The sequence below is a fragment of the Aristolochia californica genome, unplaced genomic scaffold (assembly GCF_029961685.1).
Source record: "Aristolochia californica isolate CCGP_79_NKW_82.1479 unplaced genomic scaffold, dmAriCali1.0.hap1 SCAF_4, whole genome shotgun sequence".
In the NCBI taxonomy this organism is placed as follows: Eukaryota; Viridiplantae; Streptophyta; class Magnoliopsida; order Piperales; family Aristolochiaceae; genus Aristolochia; species Aristolochia californica.
The window spans coordinates 43,947,593-43,960,877 of record NW_027182103.1 but is presented as its reverse complement, the minus strand read 5'-3'; the positions used below and the strand labels follow the sequence as shown (position 1 = coordinate 43,960,877).

Genomic DNA, 13,285 nt, shown 5'->3' with positions numbered 1-13,285 from the left:
AAAAACCTCATAGATACCACAACTTAGTTGAATTTTTCAAACCAAACACATGGACTCTATTTTAGCCCATAAATTGCCTTCTTAAGTCCGCATATTTTATCTCCCCCTGAGCAATATATCTAGGAGGTTGTCCCATATATACATCTTCTTCTATATCACCATATAAGACGACTTTTTTAATGTCCAATTGACATAGGGAACATCCCTGATTCACTGCAACTAAGAGGAAAATACGAACAAACAACAAATGAGCAACATACAAAAAGGTTTCAAACACATCAATACCAAAGGTTTGAGTACACCCCTTCACAACCAACTGAGCTTTATATTGCTCAATATACTTGATAGTATAAACACAACGACAACCAACAACTTTGGCCTCAGACGGTAGATCACACAGTTTCCAAGTGTCCCGATCTATCTAAACATCCATAGCTTACTTCTAATGAGGAAACGAGAAGGCCTCTTGCACTAAAAAAGGCATAGTGCAAGTAGGAATGGACAAAACAATTTTTTTATAAGAGTCAGATAGGAACAAAAAGACACATATTGAGATAACGGATATCCCGTACCTTTACCTTTCTTGACACCCTTCTTGAGTGCAATAAGAAAATGTAGATCATTACCTCTAGGATGTTGAGACTAAGTAGAATCATAGTCCGATGAGAGAGTTAGTGGTGATACTTATTTTCAATATATATATGCCTGTAATGGTTTATCGATAGTGACAACTTGTGACGGTCTAACAGGCTCATCAACTAGTACAAGGATAATTGGTGCCGGTTCAGGTGAGACAATAGGATTAGATGTTAAATACATAGATGGAACGAATAATACATCCTTAAAGAAAGTAACATCAACAGATAAAAATATTTTTCTAGTGGACGGGCAAAAATATTTGTATCCCTTCTGTGTGCGAGAATACCCCAAAAATACACACTTAACTGCTCGGGGAGACAACTTATCCCCGAAAGACCCAAATGCATGAACAAAGTAAACACATCCAAACACACAAAGAGAAATAGCAAATAATGGCGCGGACAACAAAACAACCTACATAGAAATTTTTCCTTCTAACACAAATAAAGACATTTTATTAACCAAGAAACAACTTGTAAGAACAACAACACCCCAATAAGGATTGAGCACATGCATATGTATCATCATTGTTGTAGCTACCTCCAGTAAATGGCAATTTTTACGTTCAGTTACATCATTTTGCTAAAGGGTAAAGACACACAATGTCAGACGAATAATTCCACGTTCTTGACAAAAGACTTGAAATTTATGACTCATGAACTCGAGGTTGTTATCAATAACAAAATATAAAACAAAGCAACAATTTTTTTTTATTTCCTTGAAGAAAATTTTGAATACAACAAAAGCCTCACATTTTTCCTTAAGAAGGTAAATCCAAGTATACCTACTAAAATCATCGATAAAGGAAATAAAATACTTATGATCAAACTTATTAGTCACAAGACAAAGACCCCAGATATCTGAGTGTACAATCTCAAATAAATGGCTAGTTTATGAGAAAATATTGGAAATGAACTTCTGTGATGCTTGCTAGGTTGACACGACTCTCACTGAAAAAGAAGAGTTAGACAGAAAGTCTACAAAGACTTGAGTCAGTTTTACTGTAGACGGATGACCTAGCCGCAAATGCCACTGTAGAGAAGAATTTGCGGTATGTAACACCAGAATACTATTTTGTCGATGGTTCTCCATTTAGTATAGCTCATCTCTCTCATGAGCGGAACCAATTGTCTTCCTCCTAGAGAGATCCTGAAAAATACAATGAGTAGGAGAAAATGTGAGGGAACAACTCTTTGACTTGGCTAGCTGACCAACTGACAACAAATTTAGAGAAAACTTGGGAAAAAAACGCTAATTGAGGAGACAAAAAGGAAGCAGGAGTAACATTGCCTACTCCTTGAATAGGAGAGGTAGAACCATCTGCAAGAATAACATGTTTGACACAAAGACTTTTAAATCAAAAAACAATGACAACATACCTAACATATGTTTGGAGGCTCTTGAATCAAGAACCCAAGATGGTGACGAGTGAACATGATAAGCAACCACACGTGAGTAACATTGGTAGAACTAGAAATTGTGATGGAAGCATAAGTTACAGATGTTGAGGTCAGAGTAACAGAGATTTCGGCCATGCGTTGAGCAATCTGTTGTTGCTATTGTATTAATTATTGCATCTCATATTGCACACCCGATGTAATCGACATAGAAGAATCTGAACTCTTACTATCAAGAGTTGTAGAACTAGCTCATACAGGCTTCCCAAACTTAACTCATCATATGTCAGGATAATAATTATTTTGGCCACAATGAACACACTTCCTTTCTAACATACCATGACCACGTCCTCTACCTCTGCTTGGGTCCTCTCTACCTCGGCCTTTACCTCTGACTCTAGAGGAATCTATAGGGGCTGATATAGTGTTGGAAGTATTAAGAGTAGTGGATTTCATTATCTTACTTCCTTTACCTGTTCTAGGTACAATAGTTTTCTCAATCCTCATAATCCGATTAAAAGTGGTAGAGAGAGTATGAATTTCATCTGAAGCTAACACTTGGGCTTTAACAACATCAAATTTAGCATCTAAATCATCCAAAAAATTTGCAACAAACAATTGATTTTGTTATTTTCTCAACTCATTTTCATCCATAGTAAATGGATGATATACATTGATCTCCTGCCATATGTCGAAGAACGCATTATAATGTTCTATAACAGTTTGATTTCTTTTTTTCAACCCAAAAAAGTTTGTATACAACTCATAAGCTCGAGAGAGATTACTCTCTTGTGCACATAAAGATTCTAGATACACTCACATAGCCCTTGATGTCTCATAGTTTATCACCTGATTTCTAAGAGTAAATCAATACTATTGATAATCCAAATCATAACCTGACTGTCCTCTGCCTTCCAATCATCATTTGGAGTCATTGGAGAATCATTTCAAATAAATTTCAACTTCTTTCTACCCTTAAGATACATTTTGGCACACTTAACCCAAATAAGATAATTAGGCCATGCTATTTTTTTTAAGTAATCATGATGGTATCTTTTCCATCTAACCCATAATTTACTCTAGTTGGGGTATAAATTTTTCTGGTCTTAGAAATAATATTGATATTTGATCTCAAAATAATCAATTTTTCCAGACAATTTCCAGATTTATCACCAAGGTGGGCACCACTCACAAAAAAAGGATTAGGGCACAAAAATAGGATATGCGTGCGTTAACAATCTAATAACCAGCAATTCACAACTATTTTAACCAATATCATGCAAAAGTGGTGACAATTAGGGCTGATATCATCAATTTAGGGATGACGCGGGCATCCAACAAGGGGTTGGTAACGCAAATCTCAAAAAACCTAACGAGGGCAACCAAAGTGTAGACAATCCTTCAATGATTCGTAAAGACCAATAACCCTAAGGGTTTGTTTGGAACCCACAGAAAAGAAAAGAAAAGAAAAGGGGAGAGAAAACTATTTTCTGTTGTTTGGCAGCAGAAAATCATTGAGAGAAAAGAAAATTAAAGAGAAAATCATTTTCTCTCACAAAATGATGGAATTTGGGGATAAAAGAAAAGAAATAGAAACATGAGAGAAAATTTTAAAATATTATAATTTTCTTATATTTTTTGTTTCCCACATGTTTTAAACAAGAAAAACTATATTTCTTTTCCATTTTCTTTGTCATTTTCTATGGGCATCCAAGCAAGGAAAAAAATTATTTTCTTTTCTCTTTCTCTTTCTCTTCTCTTTCTTTTCTTTTCTCTCGATTTTCTGTAATCCAAACATAACCTAAGGTTATGGTAGATAAAATAAGAAAAATACATAACTTTGATGAACAAATATCAAAACCCTGTAGTTTTTCTCCTTCCAACAAGTCGTCCTCTTCAAACATTGCAAGAACCTGCAGTAGAATGCTCCCAATAACGATCGACTGCTTGGATACCATGTAAAAATTCAGATTTGGGTGAAGGAAGAGGAAAAAATTGAAGAAAAAAGAGAAAGGATAAGAAGGAATTTCTAAAGAGCCCAGAAGTCTTTGTTTGGGAATTGTGCATGAATTCCTAGACTTTTTAAATAGGTGTTTTGAGTTATAAATTAAAAAAATATCCCTATACACTTAATAGACCTTAATCTCCTTATATCTCCCTAACTACACATCTTATGTATATAAAAATTTAACTAGTGATATAATTTAACATGTAGAACAAGATTACATAAAGAAAATTAATAACTTACGTGTTAAAATGACCAAAATACTTATAGATGTATTTTCTAATATAATAAAATATTTTAGACGGAGAGTAGAGGGCCAAGCCAAGCTTCTTGTGCTTCATGAGCAGTGTAGCACCATTGAACCCTTATTAAAAGAATCTGCAGTTTCATTTTTTAAGTGTTTTTAGATTGCCCTGAGGAATTAACATTATCTAAACTAGTTCAGTATTTCGACTGCAAAAACCATCATTTCCTAAATCTAACCTACCTGAATGAAGGACTTTAATGTAGAGTTCTGCCTACTTCTCTTGGGATTTCACATCTGAAAGCTAAGACAATAGCAATATATCCAAAAATAATCCATCCATTTGTCTTTTAAATGTACATGTAAACATTGTTTGCATGAAGAACTACAAAGAAGTTGCATCACAAGCAACACCCCAGAAATGCACAATAAAGCTCAATTGGTCAATCATCTAAAACTTTCCTAACGACTCACGAAGTATCCGAATGACATTATCGAAAGAATAGCTTCAGAAAGATAGAACTGTTCTAAAAGAAGAGACAAGCTAAACTTACATGCTAGTTCTTTCAAAATGATAAAACCCTTACGATGGTGCCTCACAAGCAGCCTCATCGGCATCATTCACTACACCCAGGAAGTCGTCCTTAATTGTACCAATACAGAACTGCACAAAAAGGCACCACTTGGTCACTGGGACTGGTTACACAGTCAAAGCCAAATAAGGGTAAATAACATTCAACTCACGATTTCTGTTGCGTCTATACGCGTTCCGATTATCTTCAATCGCACCTCAGTGTCCTTCTGAATCTTTACCTGAGAACAGTCCGGAAGATCAATGGTACTTTAGAGTCTTCCTAAATTTACCGATCCTTATGCAAAGTTCCTGCCTTATACAACATTTTCAGATGTTCATTTGAATCAGGATAATATGTTTATAAACGATCAGGTACATCACAACTCAACCAGGTCCTTGATATTTCAGAAACTTTTTCCATTTTAAGTTCAGTTAATATCCTTTAGTTCTTGTTTGAAAGGGAACTCTGAAGTAGAAGAGAATTTCTTTTACCGATCCGTTAGCTGTCGAGTAGGAGGCGGTGTCTCCAGATAGGAATTCCATATCATCCGGGATGAGCTGCAAAAGAAGAATAAAAAACCTGATCAACTCACAAATCCACGACTTATCAATCTTCATGAAAATGAAACAGAAGGTAGATGTTCGTCGATCATGGAATAACTTTACACTCACATGATTCGAAACAAATATCTGCACAGGTCCCGCCTCAGCGAAAAAGCCCATCTATCCAAAAGTTGCGAATCCTCTATCAGTGCGAATCTCGTATGAATACAGCAGATCAACAGTTCAGTTGATTATGAAACCATACCTTATTAACCATAGTAACGATGGCTTCCAAGATCTCCCCTTTGAATGGTCGGAAAACAATACATTGGTACTTCACCGGAAAAGTCACGTATCCCGTTCCACTCCGAATCAGCCCCTTGCCAATGTCGTCGACCGCCGTTATTGCGACGATAAACCCGTGCCGTCCACTGTAAAATATAAGAACGGAGTCATGACAATCGAGAGTTCCATCTTGAAAAAAACCTAGGGCTCTGAGAAGGAAAACCTGCTAGTTCCTTCGACGTCTTTCATGAGTTTGGAGATGAGTTTATCGCGAAGTCGTGGACCGAAGTGGCATGGATGAAGCTGCATGTTCCGCTCTAAGACCATATGGAAGAACATCTTCTCTGCTTTCTCCTTTGCCTCCACCTCGGATCTTCCCTGATCAAGCTTTGTTTTGAGAACCCGACGCTACACCCACGCTGGCTTTTCCCCTTATGGCGGCACGATCACGATTCTGAATTTCCAAACAGGAAAAAAACTCGAAAATCAAACTTTGACTTAGATACCCCTACGTGCATGATCCTTTGGCTCTCCCTCGAACACAAAATTGCTATTAATTTTTTATCTTTAATTCAATAGACTGATAACTTCTAAAGGATCATGTTACACGTTACACTCCAAATCCAACGTTACAGGCTGCTAAACCCCGATAGGCCAAAAATACTCCAGCAGATCCCAAGTCATTCAGGATATCGGATTCACAAATCTGTCTTTCAGATTTTAAAGCTAAGACTGCTGGGACCATCCAAGATCAGGAGGGGTAATTATGTCTTTTGACTAGATATTCGCGATTGGGCGTACTTGGAAGGGGAGTTTGGAGTTTACGACAGTCTTTGAGCGATCTCCGCCTGTCTACGTAGTTTTGGTGGTGACAGATATTCTCCCGAGCCGTGGAAGCAAACAATAATCAGTAAATACCAATTCGTCTTCTTCTCGCTTTCTATTTTATTCTTCTTCTATCATCGTTCTCCTAAACAGCACGAAAATCCTTCGGTCCCGAATTGACAAGGAGAGATTTTTATTATTACCCAGGTATCTTGTACGGGTTGTCTTCTTTGCGCAGCCGAAATTATCGGTTTAAATTTCAATCCTCTCGTTTCTCTGCTCCTTTGGATGATAGAACCATGACTACAGCTTTCGTATCAAAAGCCCTGAGGGACACGGCGACGAGAACTGTTCATCATTCCAAATACTTTATTTTGAATCACATGCATCTGGCTCGAAATTCACTTAATCCTTGTAAACACAGAAGGATATGGGGCGACGTTTGGACGCAAGCGCCTCACCACTTCAGCCCATTTAAGCTTATTTCTCTTCAAGGGGATCTCGTAGATAGGGGTAGTGCGCAGTTCGTGCACTTGGACAAGCCCCAGGAGGTGTCTGATGTTAGAAAGCTTAACTTTGGAGGGGATTTGGGGTCTCATGGGGATCCTCCCGAGGTATGGCACCAGTCTGGAGACGGCGTTACGGTTTCGTCAATGGAGCCGGGCCCTCAATATCCGCTCTATCTTAAATTGGTTAAAAGCGGCGGGGGAGGGGGGGGCTCGAGCTCCGGAGGTGACTCTGGTTCAAAAGATGGTTGTTGGGGAGGTTCGAATTTGGGTGACGAGTTTCCAACACCGAAAGAGATTTGCAAAGGACTAGATAAGTTTGTTATTGGACAGGAAAGGGCAAAGAAGGTAAGATGGACAGTTATTTTATCCATTCGTTCTTCATTGTGATAGTTTCTCATTAGTTGTTAGTGGTATACGCTTTAGAAACTATATGCTACCCGTACAATGCCTATTGAGTGAGTCCTGAGAACGGTGATAGTAACAATTTTGTCTACAAAGGTGCAATCTGATCCTCGTTTTCTTGTCAAATATTAAGTGTTTGCAATCAGTTTGTCACAAGAGATACGAGGGCACAAAATGTTGAACAAATTATTGATGTTGTTAAGTAATTTATCCACGGTTTCCGATCCGCGGCAACTTTAGTTTCTCATTGGGAAGGAAAACATAAACCTCTTCCATGTAATATAGAATACATCAATTATTTTTCCTACTGAGATTTGGTTTAGGGATTTTTGGACTTCAATACTTCAACCTTTTCCAACTTATATACAATTCATCGATTATTTCTGCTACCGAGATTTGGTTTATGAAGTTTCAGATTCTAATACTTCAACCTCTTCCACCTGATATATTCATCAATTATTTTGCCTACTGAGATTTGGTTTATGGATTTTTGGAATCTATTGATGCAACCTCTCACACGTAATATATAATTTATTAATTATTTCACCTACTGAGATTTGGTTTAGGGATTTTTGGGCTCTAGGTGAGTGTGCAACATATCGGCCTCTGACCTGCCTGGTGTATGTTTGGATACTTTTCAAGTCTCACTTGTCCTACTTTTCTCCTAGTCTGGGTTTTACATTGTCATCTTATGGGCATATGTAACAGTTATGGGCATATGTAACAGTGATTTTTCGTTTGTTGCATAGTGGAAATAGCATTTTGTTGTCTACACATCAGGTTCCTTTGACATGGAGTTGAAAATTTGGAAGAGTACTATCTCTGATGGTGTGGTAGCATCATTTAAATCAGTTACCTATTGTTTCTATTCAGAGTCATTCAATATACATGCTTCCTAAACCCAATTATGTAGTATCATTACTATTAAGTATTCTTTTGTTTATGATCAAATGTTAATTTTGCTGAGAAGTCACTCTTATTTATTCATGATCCAGGTGTTATCAGTGGCTGTGTATAATCACTACAAAAGGATTCATCATGAATCATTGCAGAAGTGGTCAGCTTCGAATCTCCAATTTTTTTCTCTTTCCTTCTAACTTTCTCCCTCCACTCACAACTTTTCTTGAATATCTGTTACACAATACATATCAGCAAGATTCCCCAGAAGACCGTGAGAGTTGAACCCTGGACCTCAAGTCAAGAAACCACCAGATGTAGCCATTGTTTCACTCGATCCACCAACATCTTAGACAAAAGTATAAGCGATATCTTTCATATTGTCACCAAGTTGGCCAAATCTTGGGTGCCTGGAGTATGGCTGGGCATTGCGTGTATTCTGGTACTTGTCACACACCCAGCTATTATGCTGTTGGGATGTCTGGCTTTTAGTATAGCTCTAAATGTTCACATCAGGGAGCTGCCGCCCTTTCTTTATCTCTGTTCCTCTAAATTTGGTTCTTATCATTCTTTTATTCTTCACTAATCTTGTGCGAATTCATGGGCCAGGATAAACCAATAAAGTGGAAGAATCATAATGAACAGCCATAAGTGTTAATTACTGATGCAATTTTATTGCAACATTCAGGAATCATGGGACTGCAGGAGATTCTACTGGTGGTGAAGCCTACAAAATTGAAAATGAAATCGTGGAGCTTGAAAAAAGTAATGTTCTCCTAATGGGCCCCACTGGCTCAGGTACATGGCACTACTATCCTGGAGTCTGTATAGGTCTTTCTGATGAGTACTGTTTTATTTGTTTATACTCTTCATGCATAATTTTCATCAGAGTTGCTTTCCTCATGAGTAGGCTTGTAATTGTATGCAAAAGCACAAAGTACAGGTTTAATTGTATGTGGGTAGGGTGTGCGTCTGTTTTATATCAGTTGTTCCCATCTGTTTGCCTGTATCTGATCTATCTTGTCACGTTGCTCAAGGACAGGGAAGACATTATTAGCAAAGACATTAGCACGTTTGGTGAATGTGCCATTTGTTATTGCTGATGCAACTACATTAACACAGGCAAGTTTCACTGTATCCATACTCCAGCCCTTCTCTGGCCTTCTAGCATAACATGTAGGGAGTGCCTTTTGTTTTTGGTATTTTAATTTATTTCTGAACTGTTTTTGTTGAATATCTTTGTGCTCAGGCTGGTTATGTGGGGGAAGATGTGGAGTCTATATTATACAAGCTTCTCATGGTAATCACAATGTAGTTCGTTATCATTTTAGGTTACAAGGTTGAGTTTTGCAATTTGATTTGTTGCTGTTGAATTTTTGTGCATTTCCCCTTTTCAGCAAATTTCATTGCCTGATAGGAGGAAAAAATGTCCTAGACAATTCTGTTGTGATTCGTTTTTTTCCAAGAAATTTTCTGATTTTTCTTCTTTTCAACCTTAGGTTGCTGACTTTAACCTAGCAGCTGCTGAGCAGGGAATTGTGTATATTGATGAAGTTGACAAGATCACCAAAAAGGTCTTTGTTGGTGCTTTAGGCACTTTAGGAGAGAGTGGTGTTGTAAGTGTTGTTTTTTGTTTACCTTCATGTGAAAAATATAGTGCTTACTTTGTAGGCTGAGAGCCTGAACCTGAGCAGAGATGTATCTGGGGAGGGTGTTCAACAGGCATTACTAAAGATGCTGGAAGGAACAGTAAGTGCATACTCACATGTATTTTGGTATTTATGTTGCGATTTGCTGTGATTTTTTTAAGTGAGCAAGATCCTAATTTTTTGCTAAATTATTTGTCCTTGGAGATGATTTAGCATTAGCTGATGTAGTTTTTTTTTTTTTTTTAATAGGAAATATGAAATCATACTACAGATTATTTTGTTACATCAGTGTCACACAAGTTACTGCCATCTAAAAATGGAGCTAGATGGACAATTCTGTCTCTTCACTTCTTATTCAATTTGAAATTTACCTGTGGCCCGTTTTCTTTCAGGTGGTGAATGTCCCTGAGAAAGGAGCTCGTAAGCATCAAAGAGGTGACCACATTCAGGTATTCTAGATCTAGCTTCTTTGGATTACCAAAAATTTATATGCTGGTTCGTTCTGCTTTTTCCTTATTTTGCTACAATGTTGTTTTTCTCTAACATCAAAAACATTATATGAAGTGGTCAGTTACAGTTGGGAAAGAAAATAAAATTAGAGTTGTGTGAAACACTTTAGCCAGGTTAATAATAGCTCTTTTTACTCACACTACTTTTTGAGTTAATTCATGTGGATTCAGGCAGTCCTTTATCCTGGTCCTAGATGTTAAAAGCAGGTTCTAACCACCTTGGTAGGCTTGCTCCATGACTGTTTTTCTTATTTTCAACTTCTCATTGAGCTTGACATAAATTGACAGAGATATTATGACCATATTTTGACACACGTCATCTTGAGTGTGTTCTACTGTTCCAAATCATCTCTTGATAACACAGAATAAACAATTGTATTGCGTCCACAGTAGCAATAGTTGGTTTCTTTTTGAAACTTCATTGGAATTTTGCAGAATCCTTCTGGGATCATGTATCTTTGTGGCCTGTGTTAATAATTCACCTCCATATTGCAGATTGATACAAAAGATATTCTCTTCATATGTGGTGGTGCATTTATTGACTTGGAGAAGACGATCTCTGAAAGGTTACAGAAAATATGAGAATTACATCCCATGTTTTCCTTTTTATATAGTTCTCTGGATTCTGAAATGAGTTAATGTACTAGACGCCAAGACTCTTCTATTGGGTTCGGAGCACCTGTACGTGCCAACATGAGGACTGGTGGTCTGACTAATGCTGCTGTAACATCATCTTTGTTAGAATCTGTGAGTACCAAAAAAATTATTCTTACAGTACTTACTAGTAACATTTATTTCATACGCCTTTTCATATTTTATTTAAAAAACTTATGAACTTTGTAAATGGTGAAACTATCTTTAAAAATTCTGGGATAATGCTCATAATAGATAAGGTTTTAGTTCTAGAGCTACTTGGTAACATCCTATGACAGTTCATCAGAAGTCAACTCTAATTAGCTATCCAAAGAAACCACTTTCTTGGAGCATGTTGTTTGAAATGGGTTTTGATTTATGTACATACATGCATTGCTTTGTGCAGGTTGAAAGTGGTGACCTTATAGCTTTTGGGTTAATACCAGAATTTGTTGGACGATTCCCAATACTTGTTAGTTTGACTAGCCTCAGTGAGGACCAACTTGTTCAGGTGATTCCTCCTGCATAGGTTAGCACTGACCATATAAATCCATGCAATCTTTAATATGTCTGTTTTTGTAATTGTATCTGTAGGTTTTGTCAGACCCCAAGAATGCCCTAGGAAAACAATACAAAAAGTTGTTTCAAATGAATGATGTAAGTTTCAGTTACCAAACCTCAAAATTTGCTTTTACGATTTCTTACAGTTTCAAATATTTATTGACTCTACGGGACCTCTCATGTTTTTTTTTTTTTTTACTTCTACTAATTTGCACATTTTTATTCCAGGTTAAACTGCATTTCGCTGAAAACGCTTTGAGATTAATTGCCAGGAAAGCCATGGCTAGAAATACTGGTGCAAGAGGGCTTCGATCTATCTTAGAGAATATTTTGATGGAAGCAATGTATGAGGTTTGTAATGCTCATTTGTACCATTTTATGATTTTTCTGGCCTGATAGCTCATGTGGGTTAAACAGAATTGCCTATAAACACAAAGGAGCAGAGGTACTACTGTTATCTTTATGCCGTATTGAATGTGAGGCATATGCAGTTACTTCCTAAAAAAAAAAAAAGAAAAAAAGAGAATATGTGGCATATGGAATCAGTTCAAATGCATTTCACCAAGTGATTCAGTCCAACTGTGATGAGTAATTCCTAGACAATTAGATCAAGTTGTCACTGCATACAGAATTTATTAATGAAAAAAATTCTTGGAAACTTTTATGTTTTTATTGTTCCATTAAAAGAAAAAAAAAAAGAAGAAGAGGAAAATCCCTCTTCGATTTATGTTGTTTCTTGTGCAGATTCCAGATGTAAGAGACGGAAAAGACAGAATAGATGCTGTTGTGGTGGATGAGGAATCCGTAGGATCTGCTGATAAACAAGGTTCTGGAGCTAAAATTCTTTATGGTGATGGTGCATTAGAACGCTACCTTTCTCAACAAACAGTTAAAGATCGATCGGTATGTATAATATATGGAAATCTTAGTATGTTGTTTACTTGGTTTTTCTTCTCGAACATCTAGTTTTCTTGATGCTCAAAATAATGCATTGTTGCTGCAGATCACTTTGGAGGCGTCTGAGACAGATCCAGAGGTGGAGCCTGAACTTTCTACTAGAGTGGCTAGCATGTAAAATCAGCAGAGATCATTAAAATCTGTAAAGAGTAAGTTATGTATTTATATTGCTATATTGCTGCATACAGAAAAGCTGGCTTCAAGAAAATCGGTTGTAGGATCCCTTTAGAAATGTGTAAGCTGGCTGCCTCCGAGCACTTACGTTATTGACACCACAAGTAAATATTTGAAATTTGTTACTGCAAAAGCGATATGAGACCTTTACACGTCCGAGTCAAAAGGTCTTGCCCCTTTTTTCTTTTTGCAGTCTACAGCGAACAACGTATCGGTCAGGATCTTCAAACTGAACCAGAGCTTGAACTGTCTTGAGAAGAAGGAAAACTGCCTCAGGAACAAGTAATCTTCTTGGGAATTAATGTATCCATGTCTGAGTCTGCTCAATAACAAGAAGGGTGCAGAGAGAACTGCATATATTATACAGACGACTCCCAGGATACTTTTGATAGTTCGTTCGAAAGAAGTAAAGGGTCAGATCTGGGCGTTTTCAGTGTCAAAGACCTGAAAATTCTAACTCAATCCTGGTCTTCGCCTATCTG

At 37.2% G+C, this 13,285-nt stretch overlaps 2 protein-coding genes across 2 annotated transcripts; one reads left to right on the top strand and one right to left on the bottom strand.

The window, feature by feature from the left end:
- Positions 1-4,868: 4,868 nt before the first annotated feature.
- LOC137963412 (DNA-directed RNA polymerase II subunit RPB7-like) lies at positions 4,869-6,026 on the bottom strand. The gene is made up of 6 exons (XM_068810536.1): positions 5,911-6,026; positions 5,668-5,833; positions 5,532-5,582; positions 5,352-5,417; positions 5,030-5,098; positions 4,869-4,949 (listed from the first exon to the last, which is right to left on the bottom strand). Exons 1-6 carry the CDS (start codon positions 6,024-6,026, stop codon positions 4,869-4,871), a joined length of 549 nt encoding a protein of 182 aa, XP_068666637.1.
- Positions 6,027-6,538: 512 nt separating this feature from the next.
- LOC137962048 (CLP protease regulatory subunit CLPX1, mitochondrial-like) lies at positions 6,539-12,962 on the top strand. The gene is made up of 16 exons (XM_068808763.1): positions 6,539-6,597; positions 6,720-7,366; positions 8,419-8,480; positions 9,009-9,118; positions 9,363-9,442; positions 9,570-9,620; positions 9,820-9,894; positions 9,992-10,069; positions 10,362-10,418; positions 10,974-11,044; positions 11,126-11,225; positions 11,518-11,622; positions 11,706-11,768; positions 11,901-12,023; positions 12,417-12,575; positions 12,676-12,962. Exons 2-16 carry the CDS (start codon positions 6,812-6,814, stop codon positions 12,745-12,747), a joined length of 1,761 nt encoding a protein of 586 aa, XP_068664864.1. The 5' UTR covers positions 6,539-6,597; positions 6,720-6,811; the 3' UTR covers positions 12,748-12,962.
- The last annotated feature ends 323 nt before the right edge of the window (positions 12,963-13,285 follow it).

Bases quoted from the DNA above. Each gene is read 5' to 3' on its own strand.
- LOC137963412 (XM_068810536.1), bottom strand. From the start codon at position 6,026: ATGTTCTTCCATATGGTCTTAGAGCGGAACATGCAGCTTCATCCATGC. The intron at 5,834-5,910 runs GTTTTCCTTCTC...TATATTTTACAG, and splicing joins GACGTCGAAGGAACTAGCAG to TGGACGGCACGGGTTTATCG. The intron at 5,583-5,667 runs GTATGGTTTCAT...ACTTTTGGATAG, and splicing joins TCGTTACTATGGTTAATAAG to ATGGGCTTTTTCGCTGAGGC.
- LOC137962048 (XM_068808763.1), top strand. From the start codon at position 6,812: ATGACTACAGCTTTCGTATCAAAAGCCCTGAGGGACACGGCGACGAGA. The intron at 9,621-9,819 runs GTAATCACAATG...TTTCAACCTTAG, and splicing joins TATTATACAAGCTTCTCATG to GTTGCTGACTTTAACCTAGC. The intron at 12,024-12,416 runs GTTTGTAATGCT...TTTCTTGTGCAG, and splicing joins TGATGGAAGCAATGTATGAG to ATTCCAGATGTAAGAGACGG.